This window comes from Lontra canadensis, unplaced genomic scaffold, assembly GCF_010015895.1.
Source record: "Lontra canadensis isolate GAN:19392208 unplaced genomic scaffold, GSC_riverotter_1.0 scaffold160, whole genome shotgun sequence".
Lineage (NCBI taxonomy): Eukaryota > Metazoa > Chordata > Mammalia > Carnivora > Mustelidae > Lontra > Lontra canadensis.
Window position 1 is genome coordinate 167,940 of NW_022631154.1, and position 16,276 is coordinate 184,215.

The following is a 16,276-nucleotide window of genomic DNA, read 5'->3' on the forward strand; positions in this document are numbered from 1 at the left end:
TGAGCTGATTTTATTTATTTATTTATTTATTTACCAAGCAAGCTCTATGCCATGAGCTGATTTTATTTATTTATTTATTTATTTACCAAGCAAGCTCTATGCCCAATTTGGGGCTTGAACTCAGAACACAGAGATCAAGAGTCCCACCCAGGGTGCCTGGGTGGCTCAGCTGGTTGAGAATGGGCTCTTTTTTTTTTTTTTTTTTAAGATTTTATTTATTTTTTTGACAGAGAGAGACACAGTGAGAGAGGGAGCACAAGCAGGGGGAGTAGGACAGAGAGAAGCAAGCTTCCCGCTGGGTGGGGAGCCCACTGCGAGGCTTGATTCCAGCACCCTGGGATCATGACCTGAGCTGAAGGCAGAGGCTTAACGACTGAGCCACCCAGTCATCCCAAGCATGGACTCTTGATTTCAGCTCAGGTTATGATCTGGTGGTCCTGGGGTTGAGCCCTGTGAGGGGCTCGATGCTCAGTGGGGAATCTGCTTGAGGTTCTCTGTCTCCCTCCGCCCTATTCTCTTTCTCAGTCTCTCTAATAAATAAATCTTGAAAAAGAAAAAAAGAAAAAGAAGAGTCCCACCCTCTGCTGACTGAGCCAGGCTGGCGCCCCTCACCTACTGATGGCTGAGTGTAGGCAATGAAGTCAAATATAGAGAAAGAACGCAGGCCAAACCAAGCATTCCTGCCGTCTGTCGTTGCTCCCAGGGCTACTATTTGTTCTAGACCCTAAGAAAAAATGGTCCTAAAATTCTCCAAAAATTCCTGATTTAGGAAATATAATTCAGTATTCTGCTCTTTCTGCGCAGAATACCTCGCTCATCATTCTGCTTTTGCTGAATTCTTTCTCTGGAGATTTTCCTGTCCCCCAAAGCAAGCGGAAGTCCCATCTGAGCCTCTGAGCAATTTATCCTTCCTTCCTTGTGGTCCTCAGTCAGATTAAATGGCGGCTCTTCGTCCCGAGCAGGACTCCTCCAAGGCACATCGATGCGTGCATTTACCCTCAGACCCTGAGCGTTTCGCGGGCGCAGCAGGTCGGTTTGCGGCAGAAGAGTTCCCTCAGGGCTTGGGTTCAGTCTCAGCGCAGGGTGGGAGACCGCGGCGGCGCAGCCGCGTCCGTGACCCCCGCTGGCCACGAGAGGGCAGACTGATGCCACAGCGCGGGGATGCGGCGGGCGGTCAAGGACCACCCCCCCCCAGACCCTCTCCCCAGTGGACGCCTTCACCGGTCCTCGCCAACACTATCTCCCACCGTCACCGCAAATCCCATTTGAACAATCCCCCTCAACCCGAAGCAAACTCACGCTTACCTTCCGGGAGCGGCCCCGAGGTCACCACCCTTCCTCCTCCCCACTCTAGCCACCGCACGTTCTCCTCCCCCCGCTCCTATAACCGTTTGGGAACTAAAGGGTTAACTCCGCCCTTCCACTGGGCCCATTTTCTCCAAGAATCCGCTCAGTCTGGAAGGTGGGGGTGGGGGCGGTCTTGGATGGACTGGGTCACGGGGACCCTGGGCTCCCCTACTTTAACGCCCTTCCAGAAACCCGCCGCCCTCCCGTCCACCCCCAGACACACACACTTCCGTCCACTCGCACCTCTTCTTGCCAAGATCCCGCGCCCGCACAGCTCTCTTCCCCAAACGGAACCAGGTAGGGGGAGGGACGAGGTGGGGCGCAAAAGGGCCCCCGCGGGCCCCACGCGCGTCTCTGGTCCCGCTCGCGATCCCAGCGCGGAAGCCTCTTGTGCGGGCGCCGCTCTCGGAAGAGGAAGGCGCGGAGGGTCTCGGGGGAGAGCCCGCGGGCGGGGGGCGCGGGCCTGTCCGCGACTTCGGGGAGGGGACGAAGGGGTTAAAGCGCCAGTCGCCGAGTCTGGGAGGGGAAGCGGCGGGAGGAAGGGCTCGGAGCTTGGCTCAGGACCTCCCCCGTTCCCCCCGGACGGCCGGACGCCCCTGCTGGCACCCTCCCGGGCCAGGCGCTCACGCGCGCACACAAACACTCCACTCCCCGCCCCTCCCTCGCGCCCTCTCGCATCCTTCTCCCCCGAACGCCGGCTCCTCCTGACACACACGCGCCCGCGCGCGGTCGCCCGCGCTCGTCCTCCGGGGCCCGGCGCTCGGCTGCCGGCGCCCACCTGCCCCGCCGCGCCCGCCACGCGCCCCTCGCGCCGCCGACACCGAGCCACGCAGCGGGAGGGGGCGGCGTGCCCAGCCCGATGCCCGCGACGGGCCGCTGAGCCGCAGGGCCCCGAAGAGGCCAGAGGGGCAGCGCCCGCCCGCCGAGCCGCGGGCTGAAGCCATGCTGCGCCCCGGCCGCCCCGCGGGAGCCCTCCTGCTCCTGCTCCCGCTGCCGCTGCTGCCGTTGCTCCCGGGCTGCCACGCGGGCAACCTGACGGTGGCCGTGGTGCTGCCGCTGGCCAACACCTCGTACCCGTGGTCGTGGGCGCGCGTGGGACCGGCCGTGGAGCTGGCCCTGGCCGGGGTGCGAGCGCGGCCTGACCTGCTGCCCGGCTGGACGGTGCGCACCGTGCTGGGCAGCAGCGAGGACGCGAGGGGCGTCTGCTCCGATACCGCCGCGCCCCTGGCCGCGGTGGACCTCAAGTGGGAGCACAGCCCCGCGGTGTTCCTGGGCCCCGGGTGCGTGTACGCGGCCGCCCCGGTGGGGCGCTTCACGGCGCACTGGCGGGTGCCGCTGCTGACCGCCGGCGCCCCCGCGCTGGGCTTCGGGGCCAAGGACGAGTACGCGCTGACCACGCGCGCCGGGCCCAGCCACGCCAAGCTGGGCGACTTGGTGGCGGCGCTGCACCGACGGCTGGGCTGGGAGCGCCGGGCGCTGGTGCTCTACGCCTACCGGCCGGGCGACGACCAGCCCTGCTTCTTCGTGGTGGAAGGGCTGTACATGCGCGTGCGCGACCGCCTCAACATCACCGTGGACCACCTGGAGTTCGCCGAGGGCGACCTTGACCACTATACCCTGCTGCTGCGGACCGTGAGGCGCAAAGGCCGAGGTGAGGGGGGCGGCGCGGGCGGGTCTTCCCCCACTCCCCCGCAGCCCCGGCCGGAGGCTCCGTTCCTCTCTCTTCCTCCGCGGGCTCTCGCCACGGTCCTGAGCTCCCACACGCCCCCGCCCTCGTGCCACCGCTCCCTCCAGCCGAAAGTGCTTGCGGCCACCTGACACTTAGTAGGTCCCCGGCTTCATGCCCAGCCCTCCTTTCCTCCTCCATTTTCGGTCGCCTCCCAGCAGCCTTTCCCCTCCATGTTCTCCACACTCCCTCTCCCCTTCCAGTCCCTCTTCCAGCGGCCCGCCTCCTCCTCTCCCTCCCGGGTTCACCCCACCTTCCCCACCTTTGGCTCCCCTTTGCTGGCTCTCCCAGTCTCGGCCCCTTCCCTCATGCCCGCCCACCGACTCCTCCCAGCCCTCTCCACCTTCCTTCAGCCTCGGCCTAGACCAGCGTGGAGTCCGTGAACTTCCTTCCCCGAGTTCCTCCTTCCCACTCCGCGAGGATCCAGCTTCTCTCTCTTTCTGACCACCCCTTTCCTCCCCAGTTATCTACATATGCAGCTCCCCAGATGCCTTCAGAACTCTGATGCTTTTGGCCATGGAAGCTGGTCTAAGTGGGGAAGACTACGTGTTCTTCCACCTGGACCTCTTTGGACAAAGCCTGCAAGGTGCACACGGCCTTGCTCCCCACAGGCCTTGGGAGAGGGGGGATGGGCAGGATATCAGTGCCCACCGGGCCTTTCAGGTGAGTGTCTAGGCTGTAAGCCCAGGCGGTGGGACTTGGAGCTGGTGGCACCCAGTTTCTGGGCATTGGATTCCCCAGGGTCTGAAGGGATTCCAGAAAAGAGGCTCTTGATTGCTCAGGGAGGCAGGTGAGGAAGGGCAGGAGGGGGTGAGGGGTGGCTGAAGGGCTGGGAGACTTCAGAGCCAGGAGGCTAAAAAGATGAGCGAATGGGCCTGGGCTGGGAGAGCGTTCCAATAGCACAGACCAGCAGAACTCAAGAAGTCATTCACCGGGGTCCCCTGCTCACACATGACATGGAGCCCACCCACTTTGACCTTGAGCGAAGCAGAGATGCACTGGGGGAGGTGGGCCCCAGGGTACTGGGAGGACTGGATCAGCTCCCAGCTCCCCCGCTCCATTGACCCCTTCCTCAGGCTGCCAAGATCATCACATACAAAGAGCCCGGTAACCCCGAGTACTTGGAATTCCTGCAGCGGCTAAAACACTTGGCGCGTGAGCAGTTCAACTTCACAGTGGAGGATGGCCTGGTAGGAAGGATCCTGGGACCTTCCAGCATGGACATCCAGCCGGCACCCCCACCCCCACCCCCACCCTGGCCCTCTGCCAGCAGCCTGCCTGTCCTCTTAGCCATCTCTGCATGCCCAGGCCTCCCATGCTTCCCCTTCCCCCAGTTCCCACTTCTGGGGATGACCAAGAGGGACGATGACAAGTTGTTCAGCCTCTGAAACTCAGATCCTCGCAGTATAATGAGGATGACATGTCCTGCCCTACCTGCCGAACAGGATTCGGAAGCAGAGGGATTGGTAGAGGCATCTTTTAAGTAGAAAAATCTCTGTCCTGTGGAGGTGTTTTCTCCTGCCCCCCTGCGAGCTCCCAGGACCCTCCATCTCCTCCTTCTCCTCCACGATGCCCCACTCAGCACCCCTTGTACATCCCACCCCAGCCAAGCTCTGCTCACCACCGCAGGTGAACACCATCCCAGCAGCCTTCCACGACGGGCTCCTGCTCTATGTCCAGGCAGTGACAGAGACTCTGGCACAGGGGGGAACTGTCATGGATGGGGAGGCCGTCACCCAGCGGATGTGGAACCGGAGCTTCCAAGGTCAGGGGCTGGAGGTGACAGAGATAGGCTACCTTTGGGCGCCCCATGCAGGAGGCCATGAGATGCCGAGGCTTGGGGGTGTTACTCACCCATGCCTGTCCTTATATAAGGAAGCTCCACAGCTTCCCTTGGGCCTCCTTCCCCACTTCCCTAGCTCCCTCAAGAAGGCCTCCTAAGTGGGGCGCCTGGGTGGTTCAGTCTGGGTTATCAGGCCCTGAGGATCCAGCCAGGGCTCTCTGCTCAGTGGGGAGTCTGCTTCTCCCTCTTCCGTGGACCCTCCCCCTCCGCTCATGCTGTCTCTTGCTTTCTCTCTCCAGGAAATACGTAAAATCTTTAAAAAAAAGTCCTTCTGTGTACACAACTTCAGTCATTCCTACTGCTGATACATACGTCCCTTTCGTCATTACACACATTGTGAACACATTGTTGCTATTGCGTGTGTTTGGAGAGCAAGGCAAAGATGGCCGAGGGAGAGAGACCCAGGGGAGAGTGCTGAGCTGGCACTCTGTCCAAACAGCCCTCTTTCCCCATGCCCCAGGTGTGGCAGGATACCTGCACATGGACAGCAATGGAGATCGGGAGACCGACTTCTCCCTCTGGGATATGCATCCTGAGACGGGCACTTTCAGGGTAAGGTTATGCCCCCAGAAGACGGTGCCAGCTGGCACTGACCTCTTGTCCTCCGGCCTTCCCCCACAGCTGTGCCAGGGCATTTCTGCTCAGTCGTCACTTTTGGAGAGCCCTGGATGAGAGACCCAGCTCTGGTCCAGGGGAGCAGCCAGAATGACAGGGACCCATAGGCATTGCCCTTGGGGAACCCCATGTGTGAGGAGGGTGCATGGCCCTACCCTCAGAAGTCCATGTCTCCTCAGACAGGCAGGACCCTCTCCGCCAGAGACAGGCTGATCTGGGGGCCATATAGCTCTCTACGTTCAGTAGGGACAGGAAGGAATTGGGGCCACAAGCCCTGAGGAGCAGAGCATCCAGGGAAGACTTCCTGGAGAAGGGATACGTGCGTTAGACCTGGGAGTGTGGACTGAGAACATTGCCTTTTCCTGTTTCCTATGTGCTTCAGCCCAAGGTTATAAACTCCCTGAATGTCAAGTTGGGGTTCTGCATGGAGTTTTCTTTAGAAAGCCCACTTGGGGTGGGTGGGAGGCAGCCCTGCTCCTGGGGACAGGAGGCGGTACCCCAGACCTAGCCCGCCTCCACTGCTGCCCTCCCACAGGTTGTTCTGAACTACAATGGGACTTCCCAGGAGCTGATGGCTGTGCCGGGGCGCAAACTGAATTGGGCCCTGGGGCACCCTCCTCCTGACACCCCCGAATGCGGCTTTGACAATGAGGACCCAGCTTGCAACCAAGGTGACTGCCTCTTGCCTTCCAGGCCTCCGATCTGGAGACGGACTGCCTCTTCCCCTGCTTTAGGAGTCAGACAGGTGCCCCTCTCCCACACTGAGGGTTTTCTGAAGACAGTCCTCCTGCCTTTTCCCTCCCTGCTTCCATCTTCCTGGTTCACTGATTAACTATTTGAAGTTTCTTCCTCCTGCTCTCTAACCCAAATCTCCCTTGCTGGAACCTGGACTCTTGTGCAGATCACTTTTCCACCCTGGAAGTGCTGGCTTTGGTGGGCAGCCTCTCCCTGTTCAGTGTTCTGACTGTCTCCTTCTTCATATACAGGTGAGTCTTGGGATGAGTGAGGGTGGGGAGTGATACTAGTGGAGGAAGCAGCAGGGACCTGGAGGGAAGGGGGCAGAGAAGCAGGACAGTGACGGAAGGTCACAGGAGCTGAGGAAGGAAGGAGGCTAGAAAGCCGGAGGACACAGGGAGAAGAGAAGGAGGGCCTGGAAGGGACTGGGAGACCAGGGAAGAGCAGAGCGGTTGGTCATCACAGGCGTGTGGGTTCTGGCCTGGGGGCTGGTGGTTCCTTCTGTCAGATGTGCGGACCTGATGGGGAATGGTGGCCCTGAGGCAGTGGGCCCAGTCTGTTGAGCAGGGGTGCTGAACCCAGAGCGGGGGAGGGAAGTGAGGGAGCCCCACTCCCGCCTTCCAGTGGGAAGCCGAAATGAAATGCAGACATTAACGCAGGGAGGGGAAGATCAGTGCTGGCTGAGCTGAGACTATGTGCCAGGCGCTGCCACACACTGTTTTCTTTTCATTCTTATAACAATGCTTTGAAATAAATGTCGAGGTCACCAGTCCCCAAATCAGGACACTTGGACATAAGGACATGAGGCTCAGAGACATGAAGTGACTGCCCAAGGTCCCCGTGGGGCAGGCAGGACTTGCCCCACACCCCCTGACTCTCAGCTGGTAGAGGAGGGGACTCCCCTGTCCCCCACCCCCATCAGCACCTGCGGTGATCCCAGGGCTCAGAGGAGGGGCCGCTCAGCTGCCCAGCCCAGGGCCAGGGGATCGGACGTGGGTTCAGAGAGAGGTCTGCTGCCCCAGGAAGATGCAGCTGGAGAAGGAACTGGCCTCAGAGCTGTGGCGGGTGCGCTGGGAAGACGTGCAGCCCAGCAGTCTGGACAGGCATCTCCGGAGTGCGGGCAGTCGGCTGACCCTGAGTGGGGTAAGAGCAGGGTTAGGGGAAGGTGTAGGAGGGCAGGGTGTGGGGCTCGGGGACAGTGCCTGGGGGGTGGGGCCCAGAGCAAGGTTCTAGTCTCAGCTCAGCCTTCACTTGCTGTGTGTCCTGAGGTGAGTCTCACTGCCCCTCTGAGAGGACCTCAGATCATAATTATGCCCACGGCGCCTCCTTCAGAGGAGGCTTTCAAGATTCAGAAATAGTGTACGGGAAAATACATATTAAAAAGAAATAAAAAGGGGCGCCTGGGTGGCTGAGTCTTTAAGCATCTGCCTTCAGTTCAGGTCATGATCCCAGGATCCTGGGCTCGAGCCCCACATCAGGCTCCCTGATTGGTGGAAAGCCTGCTTCTCCTCCTCCTTCTGTCCCTACTTGCGCGCGCGCTCTCGCTCTCTCTCTCTCTCTCTCTGTCAAATAAAGAAAGAAAACCTTTAAAAAATATAAATAAATAACTAGATAAATAAAAATCTTAAAAAAAAAAAAAAGCAAGAAACCAGAGAAGGACTTTATGATGTGGAGAGGGAAGCAGGCTGACACCAAGCTAAGGCGGGGCAGAGCTCTGGCCACCAGGTCGGAGAACGGCACCTGCAGTGAGGCTCGCAGCGGGACCACCCCTCCTGCTCTCCATCCCTCCAGAGAGGTTCCAATTACGGCTCCTTGTTGACCACAGAGGGCCAGTTCCAAGTGTTTGCCAGGACAGCGTATTATAAGGTGGGCCAGGGGAAAGACTGCCATCCTTGGGGCAGGGCACAGGGCAGTCCCCACCACAGGGCCATCTTGGTGACATCCTCCATTCCTTGCCCAGGGCAACCTCGTGGCCGTGAAACGTGTGAATCGTAAGCGCATTGAGCTGACACGAAAAGTCCTGTTTGAATTGAAGCATGTAATGTGGGGGAGTGAGGCGGCAGCCACGGGAGGGTCATGGGAGGGCGACAGGGTATCCCAGGAAAGGAATGGACCCTTGCATATTGTGCGCAGGGGAGAGGGTCCTAAATGAGGGAAGAGACTAGTGGAGGAACCCTGGAGGGGGTCCTTGAGGGGCTGTACTGGATGCCCCTGGGAGGTGGAGGGGTTAGAAGGCAGAGTGAGCAGGGAGCACATTCTGGGGGAGGCGGGAGTGTTCTTCAGAGCACGGGTGGGAATCACCAGGGTCCTAGACTTTGTCTGCAGAGTGAGTAGGGCCTTAAGAAGACTGAGGGGATCCCTGAATGGGCGGGGGGCACCTGGTGAGGAGCGAGGTCTCTGCCGGGTTCCTGATACTGGCTATCACGTCCAGATGCGGGATGTACAGAATGAACACCTGACCAGGTTTGTGGGTGCCTGCACTGACCCCCCCAACATCTGCATCCTCACAGAGTACTGTCCCCGTGGGAGTTTGCAGGTGAGGGGGACAAGGACTGTCAGCAGATCTGGGTTTAGCCCTGCTTCTGTCCCCCACTGGCCATGACCCCAGGCAAGCTTCTCCCGCTTTCTGGCCTTTATTTGTCTAATCTGTAAAATGCTGGGGGCAGGGGTGGGGGGTGTGTGCAGATGCACTGGAGTAAATCCAAGGCTTTGTCCTGCTGTGCGGGTTTGTGTCAGTCTGCCTCCGAACCCACCCTGGAGTCCCCAGGGTTCATGCCTGACTCTCACTGCCCAGCAGGACATTCTGGAAAACGAGAGCATCACCTTAGACTGGATGTTCCGGTATTCTCTCACCAGTGACATCGTCAAGGTGGGATGTGTGGGGGAGGGGCCAAGCATGCTTCTCCCGAGCCTCAATTGTAGGTCCCGCTAATACCAAGGCCTCTGCCTCCCCAAATTCCCCAGGGTATGCTGTTCCTACACAGTGGGGCCATTTGCTCCCACGGCAACCTCAAGTCATCCAACTGCGTGGTAGACGGGCGCTTCGTGCTCAAGATCACTGATTTTGGGCTGGAAAGCTTCAGGGACCCAGAACCAGAGCAAGGCCACACCCTCTATGCCAGTGAGCCCTAACCCTAACCCTAAGACCCTCCCCCCGCCCCAACTTTCCAAGCCCAGCCCAGCAGGAGGCCTGATGTCTGGCTTCTCTAGGGCTCAGCCGGCCTTTCCTGATTCCGGGTTCAGTTCATCCTCCAGTGCAAAGGGGAGCCTGACACAGTGGTCCCGAGGCTTCCCTGTGCCACTCGGTGTGATGTCTCCAGGTCACTGCGGCCGCATCTTCTAGGACCTTGCTTCCCCCACCCCTTAGTTTTAAGGCCCTTCGCCCCATGACTCCTGACCTCTGACCTGCAGAAAAGTTGTGGACAGCCCCTGAGCTCCTGCGAATGGCCTCACCCCCTGCCCGAGGCTCCCAGGCAGGGGACGTGTACAGCTTCGGGATCATCCTTCAGGAGATTGCCCTAAGGAGCGGTGTCTTCCACGTGGAAGGTTTGGACCTCAGCCCCAAAGGTGAGAGACCCCTGCTGTCCCCTAGCCCTGCCCCAATAGCACCAGCCTTTGTGCCAGGGACTCCGAATCATGCCCTCCCCGCCCAGGGCCCGCTCCCGCCCTGCCCTCCGCACCGGCTCTCCCTGGCCCTTGGCGGGACCCTCCCCTCAGCCCCTCTTTTCCCCACTGCGCAGAGATCGTGGAGCGCGTGACCCGGGGGGAGCAACCCCCCTTCCGGCCCTCGCTGGCCTTGCAGAGCGGCCTGGAGGAGCTGGGCCTGCTGATGCAGCGGTGCTGGGCGGAGGAGCCGCAGGAGCGGCCGTCCTTCCAGCAGGTTCGCCTGATGCTGCGCACGTTCAACAGGTGGTTGGCGCTTTCCCCTGCCTCCCCCGCCCCAGCCCACCCCCCACGGCCCCTCCCCCGCCCCCACAACCTCCCCGGCCCCCACAGGCCCCCCTCTGGGAGCGCTGCCTGGCCTGGCTGTCCCATTGTCCCCAACCTCTTGTGCCCCCCCCCCCCGCCAACATTGCCCCCCACCAGCCCCTCCTCTGCAGCAGAGCAGAACCAACAGGCTTCCAGCCTCCCACCCCTCCACAGGGACCCCCACCCCAGCCCTTGGCCATCCCTGCAACCCCTCCCCATGCCCTTCTGCGGGCCTGTGTGCCCACCCTCCACCTCTCCACCTCCTCTGCCTCCTTCTAACCTGCTTGTCTTCAACAAAGATGAACAAAGGAGCCAAGGTCTCTCCAGGCCGGACTCTGGGGTCTCAGAGATGAATGGAACTTTCCTCCTAACCTTTCCCCCGGCACACCCATCCTGCCAGGCTCCCCAACCCCAGCCCTCTCCGGGGACCCCACCGCACTTGGGGGGTGGGCTGACATGAATCCTGAGAAGGGTGAGTGCCAGGGTGGGCACAGCAGGGCTTGGGGGGGTGCTCGACGGGTTGCTCCTCTCTCACTGTGTCCCGGTACCCCCACCCCGGGCCTCAGGGAGAACAGCAGCAACATCCTGGACAACCTGCTGTCGCGCATGGAGCAGTACGCCAACAACCTGGAGGGGCTGGTGGAGGAGCGGACCCAGGCCTACCTGGAGGAGAAGCGCAAAGCGGAGGCCCTGCTCTACCAGATTCTGCCGCAGTGAGGGCCCAGGCCAGGCCTCGCCTGTGCCCCGCCCCCGCACCACCTCGTGCTCTGATCCCCCCCCCCCCCTTCCCTGACCCCCCCCCCCCCCGCCCTGATCCCCCCACCTCGTGCTCTGATCCCCCCACCTCGTGCTCTGATCCATCCCACCTCGTGCTCTGATCCCCCCACCTCGTGCTCTGATCATCCCACCTCGTGCTCTGATCCCCCCACCTCGTGCTCTGATCCCCCCACCTCATGCTCTGATCCCCCCCACCTCGTGCTCTGATCCCCCCACCTCGTGCTCTGATCCATCCCACCCCATCCCTGACCCCCGCAGCTCCGTTGCTGAGCAGCTGAAGCGTGGGGAGACAGTCCAGGCAGAAGCCTTCGACAGTGTTACTATCTACTTCAGTGACATCGTGGGCTTCACGGCCCTGTCGGCAGAGAGCACGCCCATGCAGGTGAGGCCCCGGGGAAACCAGGCCCGTGTGCTTGGCCTCGCAGCCCCACCCCGTCAGACCTGCCTGCTGGTTCCACTGTTCCCACTCGATCCCAGCTGGGGGCCCTTCTTTCCTACCCCCCTTGGCTTCCCTTCCAGGTGGTCACCCTACTCAATGACCTGTACACTTGCTTCGATGCCGTCATAGATAACTTTGATGTGTACAAGGTGAGGTGGTAATGGACTGGGTCAGAGCACGGGGAAGGGCAGAAGGCCAGAGAGCGTCCAGAGAGGGGCCCATGAAACCCGGGCAGAGACTGTTACCCGGAGCCCCAGGACCAGGCAGAGCAAGGACGCAGGGGACGGGGGCGCGGAAATACAGACAGGGCCCACAGTGTGCGGGCGGCACCAGGTCCGGCCCAGCCCCCGGCGCTCAGGGCGTGCATCCCGGGCGGCCCCCCGCAGGTGGAGACCATTGGCGACGCGTACATGGTGGTGTCGGGGCTCCCCGTGCGCAACGGGCTGCTGCACGCCCGGGAGGTGGCCCGCATGGCGCTGGCGCTGCTGGACGCCGTGCGCTCCTTCCGCATCCGCCATCGGCCGCAGGAGGAGCTGCGCTTGCGGATCGGCATCCACACAGGTGAGGGGGGACCCACCCCAGGGGGCGGGACTGTCCCCAGGCCGGCCCCCCCGCACCGCCCCCATCACACAGGCGCACACCTGGTCCCAAAGGGCCTCGGTCCCGCCTCTGCCCTGCCCAGCAACCACCATGCGTTCTGACCCGGCTGCCACCCTGCACTCCCCGCAGGGCCCGTGTGCGCCGGTGTGGTCGGGCTGAAGATGCCCCGGTACTGCCTCTTTGGAGACACAGTCAATACCGCCTCCAGAATGGAGTCTAACGGGGAAGGTGAGGCAGCTGCCCCGGGCGGCCAGAGAGGGCGGGTGGGCGGGGCGAGGAAAGCCCCTCGGGCAGGCACCCCATCCAGGGCGCTGGCACCCGGCCTGGGCTTCCCTGAGGGCCCATCACCTCCAGTCCTGTCAGAGAGCCAGCCCCCTCCTGCCAAGTGCTTCGAAGTCTTTCCGGCCTGTGTTCAGCAGTTCCCCAAGGGGAGCCTGCCCTTCGGTGCCTCTGAGCCCTCCGGAATGTGCTGGAGGGCTTCGGACAGCCGCTGCGGTGGGAATCTCAGCTCCACAACCCACACAGCTGTGAGTCAGTCTGCCTCCAGCCTCCGGTTTCCTTCTCTGTAAGATGAGAATAAGAGACGTACCTTAGAAGAGTTATGTGTGAAACCCAAATGACACGACCAGGTTATAACTGTCACTCGACTTTTCTGAGCTTCAGCTGTTTATCTGCAAAGTGACACCTGTCTCAGGGTGTGGAAGAGCCAGCACAGGCCCTCCTCTCAGTAGGCACCTAGTGCGTGCTAACCCTCCCTCTTCCCCAGTCCTGCGTCCCGCTGTCTTCTACCTCCTGCTATACTCAACTCGAATCAACTCCGTAGACCTGTAGTGAGTGACTGCCAAGTGCTGGGCCTCGGGGTGCTAAGACGACCCAGACCCACTGGAGGCACCTCATGCAGACCCCATCCAAGCCTCAAGGCAGGAGAAGGGCTACTTGGGAGCCCCAAGGGCTCTGGCTCAGCAGATACTCCCTGGGCACTGCCTGGGGCAGCCAGGAGGAGAAAGCCCCTCCCTGAGGTCAGTCTTCAAGGAGCCTGTTCTCAGAAATGGTTCAAGGACTCAACAAGACCACTATGCTACAGACCAGGAGAGGTGGGGCAAGTTCAAGAGAAGTGTGGGGGATACCAGGTCAGGAGTAGGAGCCTAGATCTGACCTCGCAGGTGGGGCGTATCTCCTCCCTTAGGCCTCCGTTCCCTCAGCCCTAAAATGAGTATTGAGTTCAACAAGAGTCACAGCAACCACTTAACAGAGTGCTTCCTGGGCGCCAGATTCTGTTTAAAGACTTCGTGAGCATTAAATTTAATGCTCCTAACAAGGACTTAACAAAATCTGACTCTAGATTTCAGCTCAGGTCCTGATCTTAGGGTTGTGGGATGGAGACCTGAGTCAGGCTCCCTGCTCTGCGGGACGTCTGCAGGAGAGTGTCTCTGCCCCTCCCTGTGCTCATGCGCTCACACTCTCTCTCTCTCTCAAATAAATCACTAAATCTTTAAAAGAAAAAGTGGTCAGTGCAACTGAGGCACTGAATTTTTAATTTTTAGTTTTAATTATTTTTTTAATTTTTAAAAAAGTTTTTATTTATTTATTTGACAGATAGAGATCACAAGTAGGCAGAGAAGCAGGCTCCTTGCTGAGCAGAGAGCATGATGTGGGGCTCGATCCCAGGACCCTGGGATCATGACCCGAGCTGAAGGCAGAGGCTTTAACCCACTGAGCCACCCAGGCGTCCCTTAATTATTTTTTTAAAGATTTTATTTATTTGAGAGAGAGTGAGCACAAGGGGTGGGGGAGAGAACCAGCAGGAGGAGAGGCAGAGGGAGAGGGAGAAGCAAACTCCCTACTGAGCAGGGAGCCTGATGTGGGGACACAACCCCAGGACCCTGACATCACGACCTGAGACAAAGGCAGCCGCTTAACTGACTGAGCCACTCCGGCGACCGTTGTTTTTTTTTTTTATATATATTAAGCTCCATGCCCAGTGTGGAGCCCCATGCCGGCCTTGAACGCACAATGCAGATATCATGGCTTGAGCTGAAATCAAGACTCGGACACTTAGCTGACTAAGCCACCCAGGCACCCCTGGTTTTAGATGATTTAAATATAAATGGCCACAGGTGACTAGTGGCCATGGTGTCGGACAATAGAGTCTAGAATTCTAAGGGAGAGGCCAGTATGGTCAGACTCCAAATGGAGGGGTGGAACTCTGAATTCAGAGGCTTTCTAGACCAAAAGAAAGGAAGAAGAGCACCCTTCTAGCCCTGCGGTTCCCAGTTTCCCTGCTCCTATTTCTCCATACCCCACCTTCCCTTCTTCTCCCTTTTTCTTCCCAGCCTTGAAGATCCACTTGTCTTCTGAGACCAAGGCTGTCCTAGAAGAGTTTGGTGGTTTTGAGCTGGAGCTCCGAGGAGATGTAGAAATGAAGGTAGAGAAGAAAGCCCCTTGCCCTCGCCATCCCCTGGAGTCCCGGGGAGGTGGGGGGGGGTATCCTTCCCCAGGCCCTTTCTTTCTTTCTTTTTTTTTTTTTTTATAGATTTTATTTATTTATGAGAGAGAGAGAGAGAGAGAGCGAGCACAGGCAGACAGAATGGCAGGCAGAGGCAGAGGGAGAAGCAGGCTCCCTGCAGAGCAAGGAGCCCGATGTGGGACTCGATCCCAGGACGCTGGGATCATGACCTGAGCTGAAGGCAGCTGCTTAACCAACTGAGCCACCCAGGCGTCCCCCCAGGCCCTTTCTTAAGCAGCCAACCCACTCCCATCCCTAAGCCTCTCCTCTCATTTGGGTAAGTGGGTAAGGTGTGCTACTCCCCATCCCAACTGCCTCTTCTTTTTCCCTCCAGGGCAAAGGCAAAGTTCGGACCTACTGGCTCCTTGGGGAGCGGGGGAGTAGCACTCGAGGCTGACCTACCTCCCCTCCTGGCCTTCCACACCCCCCTTCCCTGTGCCAGAGGTAACAGAGAGGTGCCAGACCTCAGCCTCACCCACAGCAGCCCTGCCATTGCCAAAGGATCGGAGAAGTAGTTTGAACAACTCGGATGTGCTAACCCAGTGGAGACACCAGATACAACTTATGCAGGAGGACTGGTGTTGGGGAGAACTTGGGAGTTCATGGAACTGGACCAAAGCACACAGTCATGCCCAGTGGCACACACAGAGACAAGTGTACCCACTCTCCATCCTGACTCAGGCCAGGCTAGGGTGTGGACTCCTGGATCCTGTCCCCCGCACTCTGTCAAACTTGGTACACTGTGACTTCTTCCGGGAGGGGGAAGAGCCACCTTAGAGGCAACAGGAAAAGGCCATGAGGGGAATCCATGTCTAGGCCTACTCCACTTGGGCCACAAACACGCCTGTGTCCCCTTCCGCCCCCAACACTGTATCCAGTACACAGGGGAGAGGGGCAGCTTGGAGGGGCTGTGGGCCTGTATGTCTTGTCTCCCTTGCGAGCAGAGGCCATTCACATCTGTATTCTAGTGAATGTCTCTGGAAGGAGAGTGGCTTCCCAGAAAACATAGCTGTGGTTCCCCCCTTTACTCCAAATAAGACCACTTCTCAAGCTGGGAATACAGTATCTGCAAAGGGCCTCAGACCCCCCTTCAGCTACCTGACAGCCTGTGACTTCCCCCCCAGCAGCGCTCACACTCCTGGTCCAAGGACCTGTTTACACCCTTCAGAATTATTGAGAACCTCAAAGAGTTTTCATTTATGTGGGTTAAATCTATTCATGTATACCATATTAGAAATTAAAACAAGTCCTTATTAACGCATTTAAATAACTATAATAAACCAATCACATGTTCATATTTTTTGTCAAGGACATTCTTAGTAAAAACCGGCTTTTTAATTTTTATTTTCTTCCGTAGCCAGTGTGTGGTAATGAAGAATACGCTGCCTTGGTTTCTGCTAAGACACAGTAGTTTCCCCCATTGCCTTCCTGCTGTCAGTGTACCTGTCAAGTCACAAAGTATTCGCAGGATTGTGCGGGGTCTTGACCTCATCCGACGACTGAAAGGGTCTTGAGGACTCCCAAGGTCTGCGGACCACAGCAGCTTGAGCACTGCTACACCGCCCAGCGTGGGGAGGCCTGGGAGCCAGGAAGGATGGATGGACCCTCTCACCCCGGCTGAGGTTTGGACTGTCCACCTGCCCCTCCGCTCCCACGCCGGTGTAAGCCCGTGTGAGGGAGAGTTTGCCAGATGACTCCCAGCTCGCCCCGCTGCAGCCC

General features: G+C 59.3%; 1 protein-coding gene across 2 annotated transcripts; it reads left to right on the forward strand.

The window, feature by feature from the left end:
* The first annotated feature begins 1,495 nt into the window (after positions 1 to 1,495).
* On the forward strand, positions 1,496 to 15,852 carry NPR1 (natriuretic peptide receptor 1). 2 transcript variants are annotated; one of them, XM_032845078.1, is made up of 22 exons: positions 1,496 to 2,998; positions 3,537 to 3,736; positions 4,150 to 4,263; positions 4,703 to 4,838; positions 5,377 to 5,468; positions 6,067 to 6,202; positions 6,433 to 6,517; positions 7,289 to 7,409; positions 8,058 to 8,132; positions 8,227 to 8,304; positions 8,698 to 8,802; positions 9,061 to 9,135; positions 9,231 to 9,387; positions 9,678 to 9,833; positions 10,007 to 10,175; positions 10,802 to 10,948; positions 11,271 to 11,394; positions 11,532 to 11,600; positions 11,838 to 12,012; positions 12,181 to 12,279; positions 14,385 to 14,476; positions 14,892 to 15,852. In XM_032845078.1, the coding sequence occupies exons 1-22, from the start codon at positions 2,290 to 2,292 to the stop codon at positions 14,952 to 14,954; spliced, it is 3,177 nt and encodes a 1,058-aa protein (XP_032700969.1). In that variant the 5' UTR covers positions 1,496 to 2,289; the 3' UTR covers positions 14,955 to 15,852. The 2 variants fall into 2 exon arrangements, with proteins under 2 accessions (XP_032700969.1, XP_032700970.1); XM_032845079.1 differs by having other exon boundaries at positions 1,497 to 2,998; positions 9,064 to 9,135.
* The last annotated feature ends 424 nt before the right edge of the window (positions 15,853 to 16,276 follow it).